Genomic DNA, 24458 nt, shown 5'->3' with positions numbered 1-24458 from the left:
ATTGTAGCCTGTACTGTTAATCGTTTAGGGTGAAGTCAAAAAAAATATTAACACACTAACAATGAACCCACATTTGAATAGAATGCAAAAGGATAGTGTACGTTCTCTGAAATTATTAACTCTGACAGACGTCAGCCGGCTTCTATTTGACAACCACATTTTTTCCACGGGGAGGGGGTTGGTTGGTTCTGGTGCGCGTCACCGTCCCCACCGCTCGCGTTCCCGACGCAATCGCTCAAACCTGCTCGAGGAGAAGCGGACTCGTTTTTATTGTTACGGTCACTAAGGAGGGGAAGCCCAGAGTCCCACACGTGAAGCGAGCTATCATTGTCGAAACTGGGGTAAGTGGTTTATTATTTTACATTCGAGGATACTTTATTATCGGCACTAGGCTATGCGCAACATTACTTCACTGGCACATATGAACATTTCGTTCTGGCTGATTAAACCGTCGTTTTCAGATAACAAATGAAATCGATCGTCCGGAGATCCTATGTGTAGTATTGGTTAAAACGAGGAATCTTTTGTTCGTGGTTCGGTGAAGTCTATGTTAGTTACCGTACGAGTATTCCTGTTGTGTGGGAAAAAGATACTCTGGCTGTCAGTTGTATATTTTCGTGTCATCATTATCTAACGTTAACTAGTCTACTTTGTAGCCTGTTCTATCATGGGAAAGCAAGGTACGGTTGGCTACGTAAACACAGTGATGGGCTGTAGAGCTTAAATGCTCGCTGCTCTGTCGCGCCGCTCTGGAGATCATGGGTGATCAACTGACGTTGAACGGGGTCAATTATTTGGAAATAAATACTTAGTAAAGATCTGCCGGTCCAACTGGGGCGAAAGTGCACCCCATTGTAACCCGTTGCAATGGTGTTTCCATATCTAGAGCACAATAGTTTTCCTTTTTGAAAACTATAGAACCTTTGTGGTGAGACAGCTATCACTTGGAAGAAATACAGGACTTAATTCACACCTACAATTGAATCTATTGTTTTGTTACTGTGTTCATACAAGGGAAGAATCGTCAAAATATAGGCCTAATTAAATGCATAATTTGGTTCGTTGAATGCCCAAGACATTTTGCTTTTAGCCTGCATGAAGATGCAATGCAATGACTTCAAATTAACAGCATACATTTTGCATTATTCCTTTCACAGAGTCCTACTTTGGAAAGTCCTCAGCATTGCCATCGCTATAGTGCCTGCATTCACGTATCAAACCTGGGACTAGCTGTACCTGCAAGAACATAGCTGGATCTGTATTTCTATCAGACCATCTGACGATATCCTCAGGAGTCTGAGTAATGACAAGCCTTTTGCGTCCTTCTGAATTTCCAGTATAATATGCAGTGCCTGAACACAAACTCTCCGAACCGACCCAGCTCCCTATACACAAGCTCCATTTCCCCCTAGCCACTAGCCTTTCAAGCAGCCTCAAAGGCTGCCTCTGCCTGGAGGAGCAAGGGGGGCAAACTCCCTGAGGTGTGACCCATGACTATGGACCTGCTGTGGGTGCTGTGGTCCCTTGTGACGGCCAGCATGGCTATCCACATGGAGGCCGGAGGGAGCCACAGTATGTTCACCTGCGAGCCCATCACCTTACGTATGTGCCATGACCTACCTTATAACTCCACCTTCATGCCCAATCTGCTCAATCACTATGACCAGCAGACTGCAGCCCTCGCCATGGAGGTAAGTTATCAGTGTTGTTTGTGTTTTTGTGTGTGTGTCGTATGTTGTGTGTGTGTGTGTGTGTGTGTGTGTGTGTGTGTGTGTGTGTGTGTGTGTGTGTGTGTGTGTGTGTGGTTCTTTGTGTTTGTGTGCATAAGTATTGGCCCATACAGTGCTTCTTAAGATCACTGAATTGCTAGCAACACCAAAATGAGTTTCCATAGAACCCTGGATTGTAAGAATGCGGTCACTGTACTGCAATCAAATCTGCACTATCAGATTGGTCGGAGGCCATTGGTCAGATGGTAATTTGTGACACTTTTGAAAGTGTTCGCTTTTGATGCTTGTTGTGGGTATTGTTTTGTTGATTTGCAGAGTTTTTGAATAGAGGAATTCATTCTCATTCCTGGTCCTTTAATCTCATTTATTTTGAGCACTAAAATAACTATAGGTTTGGGAGGAGGGTAAGAATGGAACCTTTCTCTCCACGTGATGTCATCTAAATAGGCAGGGGATTTGTTTCACTTCTTGGTAGCGTTACATTTGTGAGAAGACAGGTGTTGTGATGGGCCTTGGTCTGCACTGTTGTGTGGCAGGTTTTATTGAAACTCACAGATTACAGGGAGATTTGCAACAACACCCTGATGGCATTAGCAATCAACGCACCCCAGATTACCATGAAGCGTTTGGGCTTTCATTTCAATTGGTTAGACCTCCAGTGTGTCTTTGCTTAGCACAGCTATTTGGATCACATTACAAAAACATTAGGCAGGAAATTAAGTTTTAATCTCTCCAGAGGGGCATTAAATCAATGAATTTCTGAATTCTGCACCGTATCAGTGTGAACTATTTGCAAATGGTTGTTTTCCCTGCTTTGTGTGACCTATTTCAAGAGGCCACCAAAGGCCACCATCTGAGTCAATACATCCGATCTCAGAGTGCCACCCCCCACACACACACACACACACACACGCTCCATTCCTATCCTGGAGTGTCCCATGCATTCCGAATGTGTGTCATGACAGACCGGACTCTATATTGTCCAGTCAGCCAATGGTTTGCCGGCCGCTGCGTATGTTATTTATGGTTGTGTTGTTATGTTGATGGTCCTGTAATCTCCGCTGCCACGATGATCGGATTGGATTGATTGCGGCCGCTCGGTGATCCTCTTTGCTTGAGTGTTCGGAGTAAGTGGAGGCTCAGTGCACAGCGCCTGCATTAGCCTTGTTAGCGATCACCCAGAGATGCACGGCGGTGGGGCAGGCAGTGGGAAGAGGATGATGGGGGGTAAATCCCCTGGCGAGGCCTTCGGTGTGTGGTCCTACCCCACCCCTGAAACCGCCCCACCCCGCCCGCCCAACCCTGTCCAGATGAGGGAGGCAGGCCGGGATGGAGAGGTGGCAGAGGGGGGTGGATTTGTGGGCAGGGCGAGGGGGTTGATGTGATGGAGCGTAGCCAGAGTAGGACCATCTGGTGCTCCTGCCTCTGCCTCTGCGTGTATTTGCATGGCGTTACGTAACCCCAGAGTGTACCCAGCACACACACACATTAACACACACACACACACACACACACACACACACACACACACTCTCACTCTCACTCAAACACTGATGAGCACACATCAGCTTGATGTGCCCCCATGTCATCAGGTTTATCCTGCTAAAATAACCCAAGCACCACTCTCATTTTCATGCACATGTCACAAACTGCACAGCAGTAGCACTGCACCACTGCACAGTTTTCACAGACTGCACTGTAGCGTGGTATCAGTGCCTAAACCACAGACAGAATACCAGTGGCTTCCATTGCAAACCACCAAATCATATCACAGGCCTCAATTCAGGTCTGGCTCCCTAGGTTATAGTATCATAGCATTATAGACTGATTACAGTTCAGTGAAATTCCACTAAAGTATAGCTTGTCATTAATCCTCCTCACACTGAATTCCCATGTCTTAGAACGGTTCCTTGAAATGCATTTAGAAAAAATGAGTAGACTTAAAATAGTTGAAGCACACTTTCTCACTCTATCATGAGCAAAAGCCACATTACCACAGGAAAACAACACTGCCACATCTAAATCACTCCACAGTGTGCGCTTTTCAACACTGAACTGTCACTGCCTGTGTTTCTGGCATGCGTCCGTCGTGGGAGAATGCAGGACTAATGGGGAGAGAAAAGGCCTGGGGTGGATTTGACATTCGATTCCAAATGGGAGTGGAGTCTCTTCAGCAGCCGTGGTAATGATGAAGAATAGAACCTTGGGGTGGTGAAAGGCAAAAGATTGGCTCCTTGGACGGGGACCAAGGGATTCCTCCGTTTTCCGTCGGCGTGAGCCAAAACCCAGCAGCCAGAGCTTTTGATTACTGTCTCTCTCTCCCTTTGCCGGCGTCACCTCCGATTTCTCAGTGTGTCTGCTTTTGCGAGAAGGTAATTCTTGAGTTGTCACCACCGCACCAACTCTGTGCTTTCTTCCTCTTGTTTATTTTTTAGATGTGGAGAGGGGATTCTGGGAAGGCTTAGGTTCGTGACGCTCCCAAATGTTGCTGTAGCATCCCGGAGACAGTCGAGTGGTTACAGCGGTGGTTGGTTGACCTCCTGGTAACCTCGCTTAAGAAGTAGGGCAGCAGCCCCAGGGATGGCATCCCTCTCTCCCTTTCTCTTTCTCTATCTCTCTCTTCCTCTTTCTCTATCTCTCTCTTTTTGATTGAGGCTCAGGAGCGTATGCTTACGGAGTGATTGATGGGAGATTTAAGATTTTCACTTGCTGGGGTAAACTAAGGGCATTTTTGGGATTGAGAGAGAGAGAAGAGAGCAAGTGAGAGGCTGTCAGAGGTATGAGTTTGGGTAATCCTGGTGTGGCACAAGCTGTTGCCCCTGGATGCCATCTTCTCACAACCACCATCCCAGCAGTTCCTCTGCTGTGCTGATATAACAGTGAACACTGGTAATACAGTCTTAATATCCGCTTTATTTTGGAGTGCTTAATATGTCTGGACTCCTCTATATTTCTGTCAGACAGCAGATTAGAAACCAACGTCAGTATCTGACTAATACGTCAATTTCCAAGACAGCAGATGTGTGCAGCTGTATGAGGAAATGAAAGAATGGGTATAACAGGAAAAGTATGTAATTTGGTAGCCTTGAAATAGTAATATAATCATTTTTGCAGTTAAATAGTTATCAAAGGGCATAAACAACAAGCCACATATGAACGACAGGACACAGTGAGGCAGAATGAATCTGCCGTGTTTAGGATCCAACCGTGTCAGGAGAGCAAAAGAGATCAGAACAGCCAGGTATTTTTCCCACTTAAATGGCAACAATGACTGACATGTTGTAATTACAACGTAAATCCTGAACGCACATATAAAATGAGCTATCTTCAGGCAATCCAGGCATCGGCAGTCAAGCGTACATCCCCTCAGCTGCAATTCGAATATTAATGGGATCATATATCCGTTCTTGGAATGTTAATGGATTCATATAGCCACTCTCAGAATATTAATAGCATTGGCTAGAGAAAACACACCATCGGTAACCACATTGCTCCTGCTAGTTAACCAGCAATTTAACTTTATAATTTTCAAAGAGGCCAGGCTAAATAGCCTCCGTGCCTTGCTATGGCTTTTTCCCTCCCCTGTCTCTCTCTTGTTCTGTCTGTTTCTCTCCACCCTCTTTTCTCTCTCCCTCTTTTCTTTCCCATTCTCTTGCTCCTTCTCCCCCATAGCAAGGTACAGCCGTTGCCTTGGAAACGGGTGCCAATTGTGTTGCAACAAAAGAGCGGGCTTTCCTGCTCCTGGGGGGAGGTCCTTCAGCGCTGCCCTCCGACCTCTCCGCATGCACACCACTCCCTGACGCTGGGCCGTTGATGCATCCACGGTTGCCATAGCAGTCAGCGTGGAATGGCAGAGAATTAAGGGCAGGAAAGAAAGAATGACAGACAGACAGATAGCTGAAGAGGGAGAGTGAGAGTGAAAAAAAAAGGATGAGTCCGTGGAGGATAAAAAGATGATATTGTTATTGTTCAACCTTATCTATTCAGGTTGCCTCAGCCGTCTTTGTGTTATTTACACAAAAGCTCCCAGGCAACATTATATCCAAATGATCTTCTCCACTTGGAAAAAACATGTTGTTAGCCTATTTGTATTCTATATATATATATATATATACTGTATATATGCATGTTATCTTCTTCAAAATTCAGTTGAAAAATAACATGTGAACTTCTACTCTTTTTGCTGAACCATGGTGCGTTCAGTCTAATTCTTTTGAGCCCTCATTAAGGAATGCTCCATGACTACCCATGGTCCTCAGATCTCAGATCTGTAGCGCTTGCACACGTGTGAGTGTCTGAGCGAGTGAGCAGGCATCGGTGGCATGCAGCCCTGCACAGTAGCCCTGCAGAGAGAGGAGATCTGAGCTTTTCTGGGGAGGGGGCGAATGGGGGGGGCTTAAAAGCACCTCATCATGGGGGGGCTCTGAAGCCGCAGGAAGGCCAAACCCCTGGCAGACAGCAGCTGTCTCGTACCGTGGCCGCAGTAATCCCCCTCCCAGACTCAAGACGGCCTGTGTTTGGGAAGAGACAGTTTTAAGCAATACACTGACTGCACCACAGGTCACCGGGGGCCCGGACAGAAGGAGGCCTCACTGCAATGACGGGCTGTTAAGGAGTCATTGTGTTTCATGGAAGGAAAGGAAAGGAAAGGAAATACAGGAAGATTTTTAAAAAAAAAGGCAGTTCAATTCAAAAAAATAATCTCCTTCAGTTTAGTTTGAATTAATAAAATGAAATAAAATATGACTTATTTTTTACATTTACATATTACTTATCATATTACAATACAATTTTACTGTAAATGTTAGTGTTAAATGTATCGCCAAGTCATGCTGAACAGTACACTGAAAATCATATCATGCATACTGTAAAAATATATACAAAACTAAAAACAGAACGTGACCTTTCAGGGTCACACACATAAAAGCTCAAAAAAAAAACTGTCCCCATGCGCCCATGTTTACTCTATTGTCTTATGAGTTCACTGCCTACACATTCATGGGACCACTTAACCATCTTCCGCCTTGCACATCCAGCAAAGTGTTTCACCAGTTTGTTTATAGGGCATCTAGAAGGCAATGGACAATTGAGCTGATGTGTGTGCATACATGTGCCCCGGGGTCCCTGACAGAGACGGGGGGTGGGGGGGGTGGGGGGGGGGGGGGGGGGGGGGGGGGGGATCCAGATGCACACATGGGGGAGCTCATTAGATCGCCATAGCGACAGCAGTGTGCCATGGGCTGGGGGTGCTAAATGTGGTGAGTGTCGCTGGACAGGCAGGGGAAGGGAAAAAAAGGAAAACATGGCACTAATTCAAATTTATCTGCATTTATCTGTATGTATGGCAGAGAGGATGGCGTGTGTGTGTGTGTGTGTGTGTGTGTGTTGGGTAATGGGAGTGTGTGCCATGAATGTATGAGTGTATGCGTGTGCACGAGCAAGTTAGTGACGGTGTATGGGCATATGTGCGTGCAAGAGAGTACAATCCAGTGGGCATGAAAGTGTGTGTGTGTGTGTGTGTGTGTGTGAATGTGTGCATGTTTGTATGCAAGTGTACAGATAGTGCATAGACCATGTGAATAACTATGTGAATGCATGCATTTTTGCACAGTGTGTGTGTGTGTGTGTTGTTTGATCCCAGTAATTTAATATGCATTGCTGCAAAGGTCTGTCATGAGATCCTGTGTATTGAATTAAAGGCAGCAGCTGTGGATCAGTTAGTGCACAAACAGGGCGAATGCCAGTGGCCTCTTTGTCCCACTGCGGGAGGACTGTGACTTCTTCACGCAGCCCTGTGGCCATAGGCATAACTGAGATGAACTTCAGCATGGTTTAGTGGTCTGTGACAGCCCACTTAAAGAGGCTGAGATTGATGTCCCTCCTCCACTTACTGTAGATAGTACAGTGAATGGCGTGATAAGATAGGAGCTAAAAGCTTTTAATGTAATCACATTTACATTGAATAAAACCCTGAATGAGAATAGAATACAATTAGTTTGGTATGGGGGGGAAAATCCACGTAATACAGGTTTGCAATGTTTTCCCAGGTATTGTATCGTGTCTCACGTTCAGATTGTTTATTATTGAATCATGAGGGCATTCAAAGCACTATCTATTATTGCGTGGCAGGAATAACGACATCAGTTGCTTTCATGGCTCCCAATATGGCACTGAGATGGATATTGGGCTGTCAGGTCATCAGAAAGAAAACTAAGGAGATAGGATCTTATGGGAATATATTCTGTACCAAATAAATTTCAATGTATTGCAGTATATCTGACTGCAAAGCCAAAAAACATATGAACAGAATGGTATTGTAAGAATATTGTATGATGGGACATTTGGTGATTCAAACCCCTACAATATAGTCTATAATAATGATTTATAACATAACATCTGGCTGGACTTGCTGTGTAATATAAGACGTGCCTGATGTTTTCAGTAGGAGAATCATCTGCACATTACATCATTGTTAACTGAGAATTTGAATGGTTCAGAGTTGAGCAAATCCATTCCCACTGGAGCTCACGGGGCATCGAACCTTGATGTCTGCGAAATCAATTACTCCTGTCGCCTGTTCTCTGGCAGGGGTGTAAATCTGCTGGAAGAATACAAAAATATGGCGCGTTAAATATGGATTAGGCGTACGCAAACGCATCTCTGCATCACAATCCTTTTGTGTGGAAATGGCCAACCCTAACATGCATTCTAATCCTATTTTATAGGCTGAGGGGAGGAAGCCTAGAGTCAGCATGTGCATGTGTGTGTGTGTGTGTGTGTGTGTGTGTGTGTGTGTGTGTGTGTGTGTGTGTGTGTGTTCACGAGCGTGTGTATGTAGGCGGGAAGAAGATTTAGGGCACAAATGAATGCAGAAAGCCTAGCGTGTGTGTTATGACAGATGCTAAGACGCTCACGCGCCGGCATCCATTGCAACTGACAGGAGGCTTCATGACTCTATTGGAATGAAGCTGCCGTAGTGTTTTGTGTGTGTGTGTGTGTGTGTGTGTGTGTGTGTGTTGTGTGTGTGTGTGTGTGTGTGTGTGTGTTGTGTGTGTGTGTGTTGTGTGTGTGTGTGTGTGTGTTGTGTGTGTGTGTGTGTGTGTGTGTGTGTGTATGTGTGTGTGTGTGTGTTGTGTGTGTGTTGTGTGTGTGTGTGTGTGTGTGTGTGTGTGTGTGTGTGTGTGTGTGTGTGTGTGTGTGTGTGTGTGTGTGTGTGTGGATAGTGGTAATAAGAGATGCATCCCTGAGAGGAGCCATGTGGGTTTGTAGTAATACTATGTACGCTCATCTTGAATGCTTTAAAAAAAAAAAAGCAACACACAACTTTCACTTCTCACACTCTTCACACGAGCCTTGCTGTGTTTGGAGACACATTTGGCCAAGCGCACATATACCCAGAATCCTCAGGGGCAGCGCAGTGAGGAGCATTTCATTTAGCTCATCTTCAAAATTTGGAGCAGGCAACCCCATCTCCCCCTCCCACTCCGCCCTCAACAAAACTGCTGTCACAAAAGGCTGTCCCTCTGCAGGAGGTTGTGGGGGGTTTGGGAAGGGGGGGGTGGGGTGGGGTGGGGCTAGTGTCTGTGCCTGGTTTTGGAGCTTCTCCCCCTCCCCCACAAAGTTGAGAAGGGGGTGAAAGGGGCTGAGGTGGGGGATTTACATATTAAAGCTCTGCTCAGCAGCTGCCCGTGCCATATACCCCCACATACCCCCCCCCACTCCCACCCTCTTCTCCTCTCCTCCAGCGTCTTGTACTGACCTGGAGTCAGGTTTCGCTGCCCGCAGCTGGATATCAATCTACATTGATCTCTGTAGGCACACAGCACTGTCATGAGGTCAGTTGAGAAATGGAAAGTGTATTTGATGAGAGAGAGAGAGAGAGAGAGAAAAGAGAAAGGGGGTTGCGAGGGTGGAGTGGGGAGGACGGGTGATCCAACTGCAACTGTACACCCGCCCACCCACTAAACAACCCCCCCCCCCCTCCCCCGCCTCGCCAACACACACTTCCCCCCTCCCCCAACCCCCTCTTGTGTCATGTTGGGTTCAGAGAGTTGAGATGGGTGTGGTTATGATGGACTCGAGGGTGGAGTCAGGTTACAGGGCGAGGTCCACTGTATTGTGCCTGTGGACCGACCGCAGTGAATTTAGAGTCAGTGGGTCTCTTTTTGTCGTGGGTGATCTGCGCAGCATTATGTAATGTGGCGTGTTTATATAAGTGTGTGAGTGAGTAAACGGTGAGGTTACGTCGCGCGGTGGCTTGGGAGGGACGTCAGCTGGCCAGGGATTTGTGGTCTTTAGTTCCACTCACAACATAATGGCTCTGGGTCAGGTGCAGCATAACATTAAACAGAGCAATTACGTTTGAACAGAAGGCATTATTCCCCCATAGTCATATACCATAGTCCTGACCAAAAGGTTGAATGAAAGAGTGAGTTTTTTTTGTCCCCTGAGAAGTTAACACCTCTTGCATTCAACGAGAGTGTTCTTGAGCACAGTAACACGATATGCAACTCAATAGGGTCTGCATCAGCTTTTCCCAGCCATCATCCGGTTTCCAGTTTCGTCTGACCAAACTCTGGCAGGTCATAACGTCCCTGATATGTGGATCTAACCTCTGACACCTCTGTCTGCCCCTTAGCCCTTCCACCCCATGGTGAACCTGGAGTGCTCCCCCGACCTCCGAACTTTCCTCTGCGCCCTGTACACGCCCGTCTGCACGGAGTACGGGCGCATGACGCTGCCGTGCCGACGCCTGTGCCAGCGCGCCCGGGCAGAGTGCCACCAGCTCATGGAGATCTTTGGCCTCAGCTGGCCCGAGGAGATGGAATGTGAGAGGTGAGCGAGAAACTTCTGGAAACAGTTCAGCAACTCCGGGGACAAATAATGCCTACAAATATGAAATACGATATATAAAATGATGCACCACAGTGATATCTGTGTGAAAATGTTCGGAGGATTTGAATTTAATAATTTTTAGATTTTTAGGTCATTTAGCATACGCTTTTTTTTTTTAACAATAAATACTACTTTACATAATAAATAAAAAAGTGCAGGAATGTAACTACTGTAAGTGCGAGTTAAGTACTAGTAAGAGGAGATAGCTTTAGAGGAAGGATAAGGAGAAGTAGAGAAAGGGAGAGGAAGGGAGAGGATCACTAATGGCAGCTGATTAGGGATTAGAGTCCAACAGTATTCTCTGATGTAGGTGTTTATTCTTTTAAAGGTGTACTGCACCTCATCCGGTCACATCTCTGTGTGTGCTCTCTTCTCCTCCAGGTTCCCAGAATGTGAGGATCCGTACCCGCGGCCTGCGGACCTCCTGCCCAGCTCCTCCGTGACGGCCGAGCCTCCGGCACCGGTGCAGCGGGACTACGGCTTCTGGTGCCCCCGCGAGCTGAAGGTGGACCCCGGCCTGGGCTACACTTTCCTGGGCGCACGCGACTGCTCCGCCCCCTGTCCCAGCATGCACTTTCATCGCGACGAGCTCCGGTTCGCCCGCTACTTCGTGGGCGTGGTCTCCATCGTGTGCCTGTCGGCCACGCTCTTCACCTTCCTCACCTTCCTCATCGACATGGCGCGCTTCCGCTACCCGGAGCGGCCCATCGTCTTCTACGCCGTCTGCTACATGATGGTGGCGCTCGTCTACTTCCTGGGCTTCCTGCTGGAGGACCGCGTGGCCTGCAACCCGGCCAGCCCCGGAAGGTTCCGCGCCGCCACGGTCACGCAGGGCTCGCACAACAAGGCCTGCACGCTGCTCTTCATGACGCTCTACTTCTTCACCATGGCCGGCGGCGCCTGGTGGGTGGTGCTCACGCTCACCTGGTTCCTGGCGGCCGTGCCCAAGTGGGGCAGCGAGGCCATCGAGAAGAAGGCGTTGATCTTCCACGCCGCCGCCTGGGGCCTGCCGGGGATCCTCACCGTCACCCTCCTGGCCCTCAACAAGGTGGAGGGCGACGGCCTGAGCGGCGTGTGCTTCCTGGGGATGCACGACCGGCCGGCGCTGCGCTGGTTCCTGCTGGCGCCGCTGTGCTTCGACGTGGTGCTGGGCGTGGCGCTGCTGCTGGCGGGCATCGCCGCGCTCAACCGCGTGCGCATGGAGATCCCGCTGGAGAAGGAGAACCAGGACAAGCTGGTGAAGTTCATGATCCGCATCGGCGTCTTCTCCGCGCTCTACCTGGTGCCGCTGCTCACCGTCATCGGCTGCTACATGTACGAGCACAGCTACCGGCCGCTGTGGGAGACCAGCTGGGTGCAAGAGAAGTGCCGGCACTACCACATTCCCTGCCCTTACCAGGTGAGGCATCTACAACAACCAATGCCACCCTTATCTAAATGAACTGAAGATTACATTTAGTCATTTAGCAGACGCTTTTATCCAAAGCAACTTACATATGTGCGACTTACAATGTATACACATTTTACATTTTACACTGATGGCACACTGCACATCAGGAGCAATTAGGGGTTCAGTGTCTTGCTCAAGGACGCTTCGACAGGGAATCGAACTAGCAACCTTCTGATTACTAAACGACTTCTCTACCTCCTGTACCACTGTGGCACTACACTACTCATCCTGTGTCTCTATCACCATATTGCCTGCCCTTGCCAGATGAGTCTTCTTCAACAACCATAACATCCCCTACCCTGGTAAACACATCCACTCTCATCTTCCCTGTCCAAATCAGATGAAGACAGATCACTTCTACACACGTCTACATCCTGTCTGCGTATTACATCAGATCACAGTCATATCCTCTAGCCCCCATATCACATTCCCTACATCAAAGCTGGATCAGTATTAGGATAACCTATGACACTGTCAGTGCCTTCCTGCAAAAAAAAAAAAAAAAAAAAAAACCTTCATCCAATTTGAGTAGAGATGCCTCTCTCAGAAAGGAGAGTGAGATTAGTGTGGCTTCATTACATGCTTAGCAGGCCCTGTCACACAAAGGACTCTCTTGTTCATATCAGAGGGCAGAGGAGCCCTCCCACTAACTGTCTAACTACTCTACGCGTTTCTATTCTATTCAATTCAGTTCTTTTCAATTCCATTCAATTCTATTCTGCTCCATTCTGTTTCCCTCTGCACTGTGTTGTGTAAAAAATGTATTTGTCCCCAGCAGTGTCGTTTCATTACTGCGGATTAGCAGTGCATCTTCTGCTCCGGTGTGTTTGAGTGCGGATAAATGGGGGTTTAGTTAGCTCGCTCCACGGGGGACGAGGCAGGGCGCTCTGTAGCTAACAGCCTGGAGCCAGCCAAGCTCCCATTCTCCAGCATCAATCTTAAATTATTAAGCATCTCCTGTGTGTGTGTGTGTGTGTGTGTGTGTGTGTGTGTCTGTGTGCTTTCACACCTGCTCATTGTGTTGCACTCTGCGACAGACGGTCGACCATGCCGGTTTAATATGGAGCTGTGTATGTGTGTGCGGATGTTCTGTGACACAGAAAGGTTATGAGGTTTGTGTGTGTGGGTGTGTGGGGGTGTATGTGTGGGTGTGTGTGTGTGTGTATTCTCTTTTGAAAAAAAAGGGTGTGATGTGAGTGTTTGCGTGTCTTGATGTCCAGGCACTTGGGCATAAACAATCTGATGAGTTATAAGTGCTGCTCCATTTCCTCCAGATCAGAACAGCCCAAAGACAAAGCCCAGGGAGGCATAGGGGCGGGGAGTCATTTCCCTGTGGTCCTTTTAGCTTTTAATGGCCAATGTTGTTGTGTTTATTTATATACGTTGATCTGTTTTCGCTTTTGGCCATGTTATGGTGAGCAGTGTGCTGCCCTGTCCTTGTTTAGTTGCCAGATCCTGAAAAGCAGGTACTTCTGAAGGCAAAACTTTTGAACCACTGTAACTATCCGGATGTCAACAAAATGACAATTTCAGCAGGTCATCTGTGGCAGTGGCAATATGTACTATTTCAGAATCATTGTGGATGGGGTACAGGTAGAGAAATGGCAGTTTCTAACAGTTAAACAGATATTATTATTATTATTTATTATTTGAACCTAGGCCACAGGCTTTCCGCGAGGCTGTATCCTTGTCAAAGGTAGACTGCTATGCTAAACTTTACCTTAACATCCCACCTGTAGGTTAGAAAAAAACATACTTAATTAGTTAGTTAAGTGAATATGTACCCTACCATCAATCAACAAGACAGTAACTCAATATCTGGTCCAATGTCCATTGCCTTTTAGGACACTTTGGACTTGTCTATTCATAGGACTCTGCAAGAATCATCAAGGCCTTATTTCTAGCTGTGCAACTGTCCAAAAGCATGAGAGCCAATGCTAGCTCTCCCTGTGGCTCATTTGCTTCATCAGAGGAAAACAGACTCAGTCAGGCGCTGCACCACTCTACAGAGCAGCCGCTAGGCTATTTGCAGCGTAGCCGCACATTGCTAACAGAACGACGATCAGCATAATAAGCCCAAATTCTGAAGGACAGGCAAGGAGAGTCTCAGCGAGTTCAGTCAGTGCGCAGGGATATGTCTGAATAATGTGTGTGTGTGTGTGTGTGTGTGTGTGTGAGTGCCTCAGGCTGTTACGAACAACTAATGAGGCCATCTTTTTTGCTGAGCATCTGTGAGGGAATGCGAGGGCTCAGGATGCGTCATGATTGTGTGTGTGTGTGTGTGTGTGTGGGGCGGGGGGGGGGGGGGGGGGGGGGGTCTGTGCGTGTGTGTGTGTCTCTGTGTGTGTGTGTTGTAAGTGAGTTCTGGGACTACTCATTACTTGATGTACCTCGGTACCGCTGTTCAGTTTTGGAGTATTTAAATGAAGGCCAAAATGGCTGACAGTCAGAGAAGGGGCTCAGGTGCTGTACGTACAGCAGGAAATAACAAGTACACAGAGAGAGGAGGAAGATGAGACAGAGATAGAGGAGGAAGATGAGACAGAGATAGACAGACATTGTGTTGGCTGCGGTTCTGTTTATGCCTTGAGCATGGAGCACTGAGCTGCACAGAGATGAATCATAAACACACACACAGACACACACACACACGCGCACACACATACACTCTCTCTCTCTCGCTCTCTCTCTACTCTCTCTCACACACACACAAATTGCCCAGAGCTTCATCACACACAATGCACATGCATCCCAAACACACCCTCACCCCGTACAGCTGATTACTAATAGTCTTTGAAGTTGTTGGAGCAGATGTGCAGCTTGCAGTTAGCCTAGTGCAATGTTTTATACATTTAATAACTCCTCTGTAAGATTACCCCTTATTCTCTCTCTCTCTCTCTTTCGCTTTCTTTCTCTCTCTTTCTCTCTCTCTCTCTCTCTCATGTGCACACACATTTGTTTTTCAAACAAATGTCAGCCGAGGAGGGACTGTCATCTCTAGTGCAAACCTTGTGTTCTACACAGACTACTTCTGTCACTGCCTGGATTTCCCACTCTCTCGTGCTCTGTGTCTTAAGTTACAGTGTATACATACACGTTTACACACAGACACACACACACACACACACACACTATCTTGAGACGTCTTCCAACTGGACTAAAGATAGGCTACGTGGATCCATGTCACATCTTTGACATTGCTCTTTCTAAAGCTGGCTTTGAACCTCGTTCCTGTGCCATCTGACCCTAGGTGAAGCAGACCAGTCACCCGGACCTCGCCCTGTTTCTCATCAAGTACCTGATGACGCTGGTGGTTGGCATCCCCTCCGTCTTCTGGGTGGGCAGCAAGAAGACCTGCTTCGAGTGGGCCAGCTTCTTCCACGGCCACCGCCGGAAAGAGTGAGTGCCCTTCCTCCATTCTGTCCGCTTTACCATTTTACCGCTTTATATAGCATTTACCTGTCAGTCTAAATATAACATTTGTAAACATATTTGTGTTTAAAGAAATACTCATGCGTTAACATGCAGACACAGGATGTATTGTATCTTAAATAAGATAGGATAAGATAAGATAAACTTTTATTAATCCCGTGAGGGAAATTTAGGTGTTATAGCAGCAAGGTAGTAGGAATAGGAATCGAGTATAAACATAAACATCAAAATAAATTAATACAAATTTGAATAAGAAATACAATAAAATTGTACTATATGACATCATGTCGAATCACACAGGCATAGCACACACTTTTGTCCCTGAATTACTCACTATGCAGTGAAAGCAAGTGTTTGTACTAATGGCTACTCAGTCTTTATTTAGAATCGTAATGCATATTTCTTTGCCCCTGGGCTTGAACCTATAGTCCTTGCATTGAAAGTCTGATGGCCAAGTAGTGGCTCTGCATGTAAAGTAGGCTAGCAAAACAGTTAGGCATAGACTGTAGGGATGGATACATCATAATTTGAACAGTCCAGTGGGCAAGTGGATGCTTCAGTGCACTTGTCCACTCACATTTCTCAGTGCATACAACCTCTGTGAACTTCACAAATAATAGATCAGCCACCAATGTGTAAGACACAACTGTGTTATGATCTGCGTTCAGATTGTACGTGTCGGAAAGTCATTAAGAATAAAAAACGTTTAATGGCGTTGGCACAAAATATCGTTTTACAGGGCAACCAGGCTAGTTGTCTACCCCTGTAATATGTGCAATATAGTTGCCCATACAGTATACACTTTATACTTGAGTGTTTACCATAGTATCTGTGCTATGTGTTGGATATGTCTTTTTTTATGAATATGTATGCTCTACATACTACAGTATTTGTTCCAGTGGTTTGTTGAAGAATGTGGTCTAGAATATGGTAGTAGTGTACTTATTTGTTGTATTGTATTTTTGTTTGTAGTTTGTCTACTGTGTTATCTGTAAGTGTGCACTTTGGTCTGTTGTAGTGTTTAGTAGTGTGTTGTATGTCTATAACAAATGCGTTATAGTGTGTTGTGTGTATGTGTAGCATTTAGTGTGTCTGTTGTAGGCTACACGCGTATGTAGAAAGTTGTGTTGTGAGTTGTGTCTACAGTAGCATGTAGCATGTGGCAGGTTTGTACTGTTGTGTGTGTGTGTAGTTGTGTGCTGGGCACAGATGAAGGGCACCACACATGCATTATGCATGTGTGTGCTCTAGTAGGTGTAGGATGCAGTGTGGGGCAGTGATGGTGAACTGGGCTCCCTCTGTGCGCTCACGCCCCTCTCCCCTGTAATCAGCGTGTTAACCCCGTCTCCCACCCCCTGCTCTTCGCACTCCTCTCCTCCTCTCCTCTCCCACTCCCCCCCTGCCCTGGCTGTTTTCCCCTTCTCTCTTCCCTCGCTCTTCCGTCTCTCCCTGCCCTCACTGCCCGCTCTGTTCCCCTCCCTGTCCATCTCTCCGTCCTTCTCTCGCACCCCCGCGCCCTCTCCTTCTCCTCCTCCTTCGCCCCCCCCCCAGTAGCATGGTGAAGGAGAGCCAGCAGGCCCTGCAGGAGCCGGACCTGTCTCAGCTGCTGCTGCGCGAGCCCGGGCCACCCGTGGCGAGGAAGTCCCGGGGCACCTCCACGCAGGGCACCTCCACCCACGCCTCCTCCACCCACCTGGCCATGCTGGACGAGCCAGCCAGCGCCAGCACCAGCCGGGCGGGGAGCGTCCGCAGCAAGGCCAGCAGCCACCATGGCAGCCAGCGACGGTCCAGAGATGGCAGGTAGGGGAGCAGCGTAACACTGGTCAGCATGGTATCACACAGTACAGAACAATACAGCATATCATAGTATACTATGGCACAGTACAACACACTAAAGCATAGAATAGAACAGTACTCTAGAGCAGTGGTTCTTAACCTTATTGGAGGTACTGAACCCTGCAAACTTCATCAGTACATTCACCGAACCCTTCGTAATTGGAAAAATAAAATATGATTTCTTCAAAACATAGGTATATATAAAAACGGCCCGACATTGCTAGTGTGAACCGGGCTATACTGTGTGTGTCTTGACCCCTGCCGAACCCCTGAGAGTGACTCAACGAACCCCTGGGGTTCGACCGAACCCAGGTTAAGAACCACTGCTCTAGAGCACAATAACAAACAGTATGGAAATGTATAGCACAACATATAGTATAGTATAGTATAGTATAGTATGATCTGTTTCATTAAAGCTGGCTGTGGGGAGCACCACCTACTGACAACAGTGTATTTACAGTGACAGTCTGCTAAACATTGTGCGTGTCTGTGTGTGTGTTTGTGTATCTGTGTGTGTATCAGGTGCACAGCCACCAGTTTCCGTCCCGCTGAGGAGCGACTCCCGTACGGCAGCATGCCCCGTCTCGTCGACCAACCGCGCCAATGCAGCGCCACCCGCCTGGAGAGCCAATCGAGGCACGGCAGCACGCAGCGGCTGGACGGCCAGTCGCGACACGGCAGCACGCGGGACCTTTGCATCACAGCGCAGGCCGTGCAGAGCACCCCCGGCAACGGCATCCACCGCGTCGTCGAGGAGGACGGGGCCACAGCCTGAGCAGGGGAGGGCCGGTCCCTTCGAGCGGGAGAAAAAATGAGCCAAGGACAGAATATAAAACACGGACATTTGGAAGTTGGGGCTCGTACTCCTCAGCCCACCTTTTCTCCAAAGTACCTCTTTCCCTGTGACAAGACTCGGAAAAGAGGTTGGGATGTAGGCTTTCAAAAACCCCCAAAGTGACTGAGAAAGACACGGTGGGATTTTTTTAGTCAGTGCTAAGTAGAGATACGGGAAGGTACTTAATATGGTTAGAGGACGGAATGTGAGTCAACGCCCATCCAGACACGAGAGATGATGGGAAGGGGCAGGCTGTCTCTTCAGTGCTTCAGCTTTCTCTAGTCCGACTACAGCTCAGGGGTTTAGGTTTAGTGGTAATGTGCGGGGCATGAGGTACTGAGCTTTTTTGGAAGCTACACCGATTCCACACATACAAAGCACTGAGGGGGAAATGCAGGCAGGCCATCCCGCAGTGGTTAACAGGAACACATGCTGGTGCAGAGACCATTATTTGGACCCAAAGTTTGACCTCTACTCTTCTCCTGCCCTCCAGCTGTCTATACGCAAGGTTCTGACGCTCATGCTGGAGTCGGTGGGCTTGTGGCGGATCGGATGTGTTCGTTTTCATTGCACTTCTCTTCGGACTGAAATGGTTCATGTGTGCTTGTGGCAAGTCTCCTTGCAAAACAATGGGGCTTGTGTTGTGCTGAATGGTTTGTCTTAATTGGATTTTTTGTAAATTAGCATTTCAAGGGTCAAAAACTGCTGTGTTTCAAAGTTGCAACTAGAGCGGAATTCCAAACAACCCTTCATTTATGGAACTGTAGCATAGGTAGTGTTCAGTTCTTTTTCATGGCAAGGTCCTCGAACTAAGACACCTTTCATTTGAGTACTCCTATTGCCCTTCCTCGTAGTATTAAGTACTTTTTCAGTGTAGGAGATGAAGTTTAGCACTGTTTTCGAATAGTTACATTGAATGTGTATAGATGTAAATGTTCTGCTTTTGTTTTCTGGGCAAATGTGAAATTTGTAATAAACCTCCATTTTGTAAGTGTGACAAGGAGGATGTCCTTCCTGCTGTATTAGATGAAGGCACATAAAACACAGTAAAAATCATCAAGAACAAAAACTGGAGCCACGTCTTTAATAGCCCTCCGTTTTTATTGAATTACATCGGAGTCAGGTTAATATAATAATTTCTCCACAAACATGTGGTGGCCAGTTTCATACATTATTCAGTTGACCTCCTATCTTAAATATCTCTGTGCAAATAAAATAAAGAAAAGAAAAACAAAAATTCTACCTGTGGTGGACAACCCTCATAAAACCTTGCCCAAAGCTCATCATGTGAGTGACTTTAACCTTGTGTAACAGTATAACAAAACAGAACCCCCAAGAAATGATTACACCTATGACATGCAAAAAATAAAACTGTACAAATTATTACAAGGTAATTCTTAAAAAAAAAAAAAAAAAGTGAGTGAGTGAAGACAAACTGTAGTTTCAAAGGCAATTTCTTTTCAGAACATCCCCCTCTATAATGTCTACAATGTCACCTCCAAACCAAACCCCAGTCAGCAATGGCCCCTGAGCCCTTTTAAAAAAAAAGCTCTTATTATGTGCCACCTTAAGAAAACCTTCAGAAGCTTGACATTTGGGTCGAACACAGTATTCAGACATACTAGTGTTAGTGTGGGGGGTCAGGCTATCCTGAGAAGGGTGCTAGTCAAAGACTTGGCCTCCATTTGCCATTTCTCCATACCTCCCTATGTATGCAAGAGCTCATCTCTTCAAATTCAGCAAATTCTAAAATCATGGACACCTCTTACCCAATAGAACAAATAGGGGCTTCAAAAGTCTAATACTACTGCATTCAGCTGGGCTTTTTGGTAACAATAAAATCATGACCATTATATGCAATGACGGGGACATTACACCCATTTCTAACAGAGATGATGGTGGCATTATTGTGCAGTTTTTTTTATTTGTATGATAGTCCCACTTAGATATCACAGGATTACAATCTTTACTGAAAAACACAATTACTTCCATAACTGTTTTCCAGATTGGCAATGTTGATATGATTACAAGACATTGTTTTAAAATGGATAAAAACAGAACTCAATGGATGAAAAAAACTCCTCAGTTAACTTCAAGTTTATGAAATAATGGAATTCCTTGGAAAGTTTGGGCTGTTGTCTTGAACAATGGGTTTTGTTCCTCGGAGTAAGGAATGTAAATTCTCATTGGTTGCCTTGGTAAGATATTAGAACACAGAGGATTGTTACGAACAACAAAAGTGGTACATTCCGGCACCCCTTTCTCTATTCTCTTCCAACTAAACTAGAGTCTATTTCAGTGGTCGTGAATATAACGGTCCTTCTGTTCAAGGCCTACCTATGGGCATTCCTCTCAAACATTTCAAGTACACAAAGCCTTTACGATCTATCAGCAGTGGTCATGGCAACAGTTAAAGAAACATTTCCCACAGTGAGCAGTTGGTTGTACATGTTTTTTCCCCCCAAAGCGTCTTATTTACAATTATGTGGTAATTCCAAACTAGCCAAACAATAACAATCTTTTTTTTGTGGTTAGGTAAAAAAAAAAATCCAGTTTCCAAAACTGTCGACAAGGTGAAACATCAAGATGTCTTACTTGTGCACAATGTCAGATTAGTCTAAAGCAAGTGGAAGGCGATGCATATTCATTAATATCAGGAACAACTGCGGAGAGAAAAGCATATGAGAAACGTTTAGCATCTGAAGTGAAGGAGGAGCCAATGAACGGACTTGTACGTGCAAGTGAAGGTAAACATATGAAAACATCGTAAACCGTTATGCATAATTCAATGTTTTTTCCTCTGACGGACATGACAGGGAAACAAAAAACACTCCACCAGTCTAAAAATTAAATAAAAACAATTCTAAAATGTGCCGGGAAAAAAAATAAAACCCTCATAAGATGCATCAACAAAAATAGAGAAAGTGGTTCTAAAAGTCAGCCTTGAGTGAGTCCACTCCTCAGGACTTTCTCAACAATGGATCCTCTGTCATTGTTTTCCCCTCTGTTCTATAATATTTTCTTATTATATATTATACTCTACTTTTTAATGTATGTACATCACTGGATATGTGAGCGTGTCCGTGATGCAAAGTTGCTGTGCTGATTGGTCTAAAACTATCGGAAGGACTCTGGCTTGCATTAAAGTAGGAGTACAGTTGATGGTGGATAACTTGACGGGCGTCGTCCATAGCGTCCCTAAGGTTCTACAGCAGGAAGACAGCTGACTGTGAGTGAGTGTGTTGCATGTGTGTGTGTGTGTGTATGTATGTGTGTGTGTGTGTGAAGTTGCTATGGGTAAGTAAGTGTCAGTCCATGTTAGGCAGTTTAAGCTTTTTTTTCTCTTGCTGATGAAACCAAAAGTGTCGCACTTTGCACACATCGCTGCGTTGAGGAAATAGGATGAGATGAGGTGGCATTTGTGTTGCATTAACAGTGAGCCCCTCCCCCCTTTTTGCTCTGGCCAGTATGTACAGTCTGCTTATCACGGGCCAAAGGGTGGAGGGGAGGTGCTGATTGCTGTCTTTCACTTTGTGTAGTCTCACATCGAGTAATAAATAAGGGAGTTCAGCCCCCCAAATGATATGTACAGATGCTAGTCACAGAGTGTCAAATCTCCAAGTCTCCAACAATGGGCTTCATTGTCCTGTTGGTGAGCCAGAGGTCTTAAGTTCAGGACCACCAAATATGTGATTCAATTTCATCTCAGTTCCAGTTACAAAGCAGGGCTGTAGAAAGAGGGGTGGGGAGGAGTTTTACAACTTTTTTTTTTTCCTCAGTTACACAAACACACTCTGACATTCACACACACACACTCACACACTCACACACACACAGTAATGCATCCTCCTCAATCCACACTCAGAGTATAGTAACAGTAGCCTCTCCCAGAGGGAGGGCGTGGTGAGGGTGGGAGGGGGGGGGGGTGTTCTGTTAAGCGCCTTTAAGACAGAGGGCGGAGCTTGGAGGAGTGCTATTGGCGAATCACACAAAGGAGAGGGCAAGAGGGGCAGTGGAGGAGGAGGAGGAGGAGTCCTGCGGAGAGAGAGAGAGAGAGAAGGAGGTAGGGGGTTATGGGCGGGTCCTGGAGCGAGTCCCCTCATGTGTCGCCCCAGCCGGCGCGGTCTGTGCTCTCTAAGGAGAGGGACTTGGTCTTGTGTGGGGAGGCGGGACTCGGCGGGCTGCTGAAGGTGGAGCTGTTGGAGGCGGTGGAGTGACGCGGAGAGTCCGAGTCCTGGAGGAGAAGGAGAAAACAGAGAGTTCAGATGATAACGATGGACAGAGAGAGAGAGGAGAGAGAGAGAGAGAGAGAGAGAGAGGAGGACAGGGACGAAATGAAAGAGGTAGAAGACAGAAAAACCACAAATTCAGAGAAGGTTCCAGAACTAATTGCCATCTATTCCAGGAGAGCTTGACTGGCTAGAATCTGTTCATCCATGTATGGCTGATCAAGAGCGGAGAATTGAGTTCTCAAACATGATAGAAAGCCAGTGCATAGACCAGGCAGAAGGGACACGAGTGAAGTGTGAAATGTCTGCCTGATTTCATTAGGGTAGGGATGTGGTGCTCTGCTGTGTGGCCTTCATCTCTACATGCAATTCTCCAGGTAGCAACAGCTGAAGACATTCTCACAGTTCCAGCTGACATGCTCTTGTCAAAACATTTCCCCACACAACTGAACAGAGGGGGATGGATGCTGGCTTTTCCCCCATATCAAAGCTCTTCACATTTACTGCACTTGTCCCTGTCAGTTAAATGACCAGACTTGGCCTATGAAGTTGAAAATGTGACACTTGTAGTACGTGTGAAACTTATTTTTTATAACTTTAACTTTTGAATGTTTATAGTGAGATACATATACAGACGCTACAGACGCAATTTCAGTTCCAGATACTTGACCAAATGTAATTATGTATTCTTTACATCCTTTATTCAAAAGAAGCTAAAATAGAGACGAAAATAACAAATGATTGATAAATTACTACAAGCAATGTGGGGGTAATGACTGGACTGCTGGATTTTTTTGCCCATTTAGAATTTGCAACATCTTGTCTTTGTTGTCAAAATTCTAGATGTACCATTATGCCTATCAATATTCCTGTGATTCCTATTCATAGATTGTTTGTTCATTAGTTTGTTCACAATATAAATTGCTGAAATAAACAGACAAAAGTTTGCACAGGAATATGTGGAAACAGTATATTTTCAGAAGCACCTAGAAGCACTTTTTTTTGCATTATTTTGACACCAAAAATGACATGTTGCAGTGTCGCGCTACTTTTGGAGAAAATCTCACAATGTGTTGAAGGGACATGAAAAACGATAAGGTACAACATAGACATGCTTCATCTGGATTACAAGTTAACACAAGGGTTACACACACACACGCGCACACACACACAGACACACAGCAAGTAGCTATTTATGTGAAGTGAAATGGGCATCACACATTCACTGTGTGTGTGTGTGTGTGTGTGTGTGTGTGTGTGTGTGTGTGTGTGGGCCATGTGTATGTACATGTGTGTATGGAGACACATGCAAAGTCGACAGCACTGAGGGAGAGCTGCCGCCCCTATATACACCACTACTCTACAGCACAACCTATCAGCACTCCTCGAGCAATCCTACTGGTCGGAGTCTCTGATGGGCATCTGGAGACGCCAGTGGGATCAAGATGGAGGCGGGGTATGCAGACTGTGGATGGTAAGCTTGCCATTACAAACACAAACCCAAATCAGAGCCAAAGGTGGTGTGAAAATGTGTGTGTGTGTGTGTGACGAGCCAACAAGCCAGCCAACAAGCCAGCCCGCGAGATCAAGGCCTGCCAGCGAGATCAAGGCCTACCAGCCAATGACCCTCTGGCCACTTGTGCAGACATGGGGAAGGGGATGAAGTGAGGGCTTTGCGATGGACCTGAACAAGGGATTGGACGGCCAAGGCAGGCAATGGGGGAGACTTATAAGAGTGTGTTGGTGTGTGTGTGTGTATTTGTGTTGACTTTACCTTCATCTTACTAAGCAAGTTCCTTAAGGCTCTTTTCAGATCGGGGGTCTTCTCAGAAGGTGAAACGGTCTGCCACTGAAGAGGAGAGTTAACACTTTCAGCTAACAAAAACAGCGGTGGTGGGTGGTGGTGGTGGGTGGTGGGTGGGGGTGGGTGGTGGGGGGAGGTGACAGGGATGGTTGGTGGTGTGTGTGTTGCAGTACTCCACATGCTTGTGGGAGGAGTGGGAAGAGGGATGGTCATTCTGAGATGGAGAGGTGGTGTAGGGTGGACAGCC

The 24458-nt window shown here is 46.5% G+C and overlaps 2 protein-coding genes across 6 annotated transcripts in view; one reads left to right on the top strand and one right to left on the bottom strand.

The window, feature by feature from the left end:
- Positions 1-87: 87 nt before the first annotated feature.
- Positions 88-19603, top strand: fzd3a (frizzled class receptor 3a). Of its 2 annotated transcripts, none has more exons than XM_012820953.3 (7): positions 88-341; positions 1158-1691; positions 10369-10565; positions 11007-12024; positions 15326-15474; positions 17062-17307; positions 17866-19603. In XM_012820953.3, the coding sequence occupies exons 2-7, from the start codon at positions 1491-1493 to the stop codon at positions 18116-18118; spliced, it is 2064 nt and encodes a 687-aa protein (XP_012676407.2). In that variant the 5' UTR covers positions 88-341; positions 1158-1490; the 3' UTR covers positions 18119-19603. The 2 variants fall into 2 exon arrangements, with proteins under 2 accessions (XP_012676407.2, XP_031437378.1); XM_031581518.2 differs by having other exon boundaries at positions 17059-17307.
- Positions 19604-22093: 2490 nt separating this feature from the next.
- The window catches only part of cdc42bpab (CDC42 binding protein kinase alpha (DMPK-like) b), a 70382-nt gene continuing 68017 nt past the window's right edge, over positions 22094-24458 (bottom strand). For 3 of the 4 annotated variants that reach the window (XM_031581513.2, XM_031581514.2, XM_031581516.2), the window contains 2 exons: positions 24182-24256; positions 22094-22412 (listed from right to left, as the gene is read on the bottom strand). In XM_031581513.2, coding sequence (XP_031437373.1) covers positions 22278-22412; positions 24182-24256 — 210 coding nt within the window. In that variant the 3' untranslated portion in view covers positions 22094-22277. The remainder of the gene's footprint in view (positions 22413-24181; positions 24257-24458) is intronic. The other variant, XM_031581517.2, reaches the window with a different exon arrangement.

Source organism: Clupea harengus, chromosome 15, assembly GCF_900700415.2.
Source record: "Clupea harengus chromosome 15, Ch_v2.0.2, whole genome shotgun sequence".
Lineage (NCBI taxonomy): Eukaryota > Metazoa > Chordata > Actinopteri > Clupeiformes > Clupeidae > Clupea > Clupea harengus.
Note: the sequence above shows the minus strand (reverse complement) of the source record. Positions and strands in the feature narration are given on the sequence as shown.

Bases quoted from the DNA above. Each gene is read 5' to 3' on its own strand.
- fzd3a (XM_031581518.2), top strand. From the start codon at position 1,491: ATGACTATGGACCTGCTGTGGGTGCTGTGGTCCCTTGTGACGGCCAGC. The intron at 12,025-15,325 runs GTGAGGCATCTA...ATCTGACCCTAG, and splicing joins ACATTCCCTGCCCTTACCAG to GTGAAGCAGACCAGTCACCC. The intron at 17,308-17,865 runs GTAGGGGAGCAG...TGTGTGTATCAG, and splicing joins CGACGGTCCAGAGATGGCAG to GTGCACAGCCACCAGTTTCC.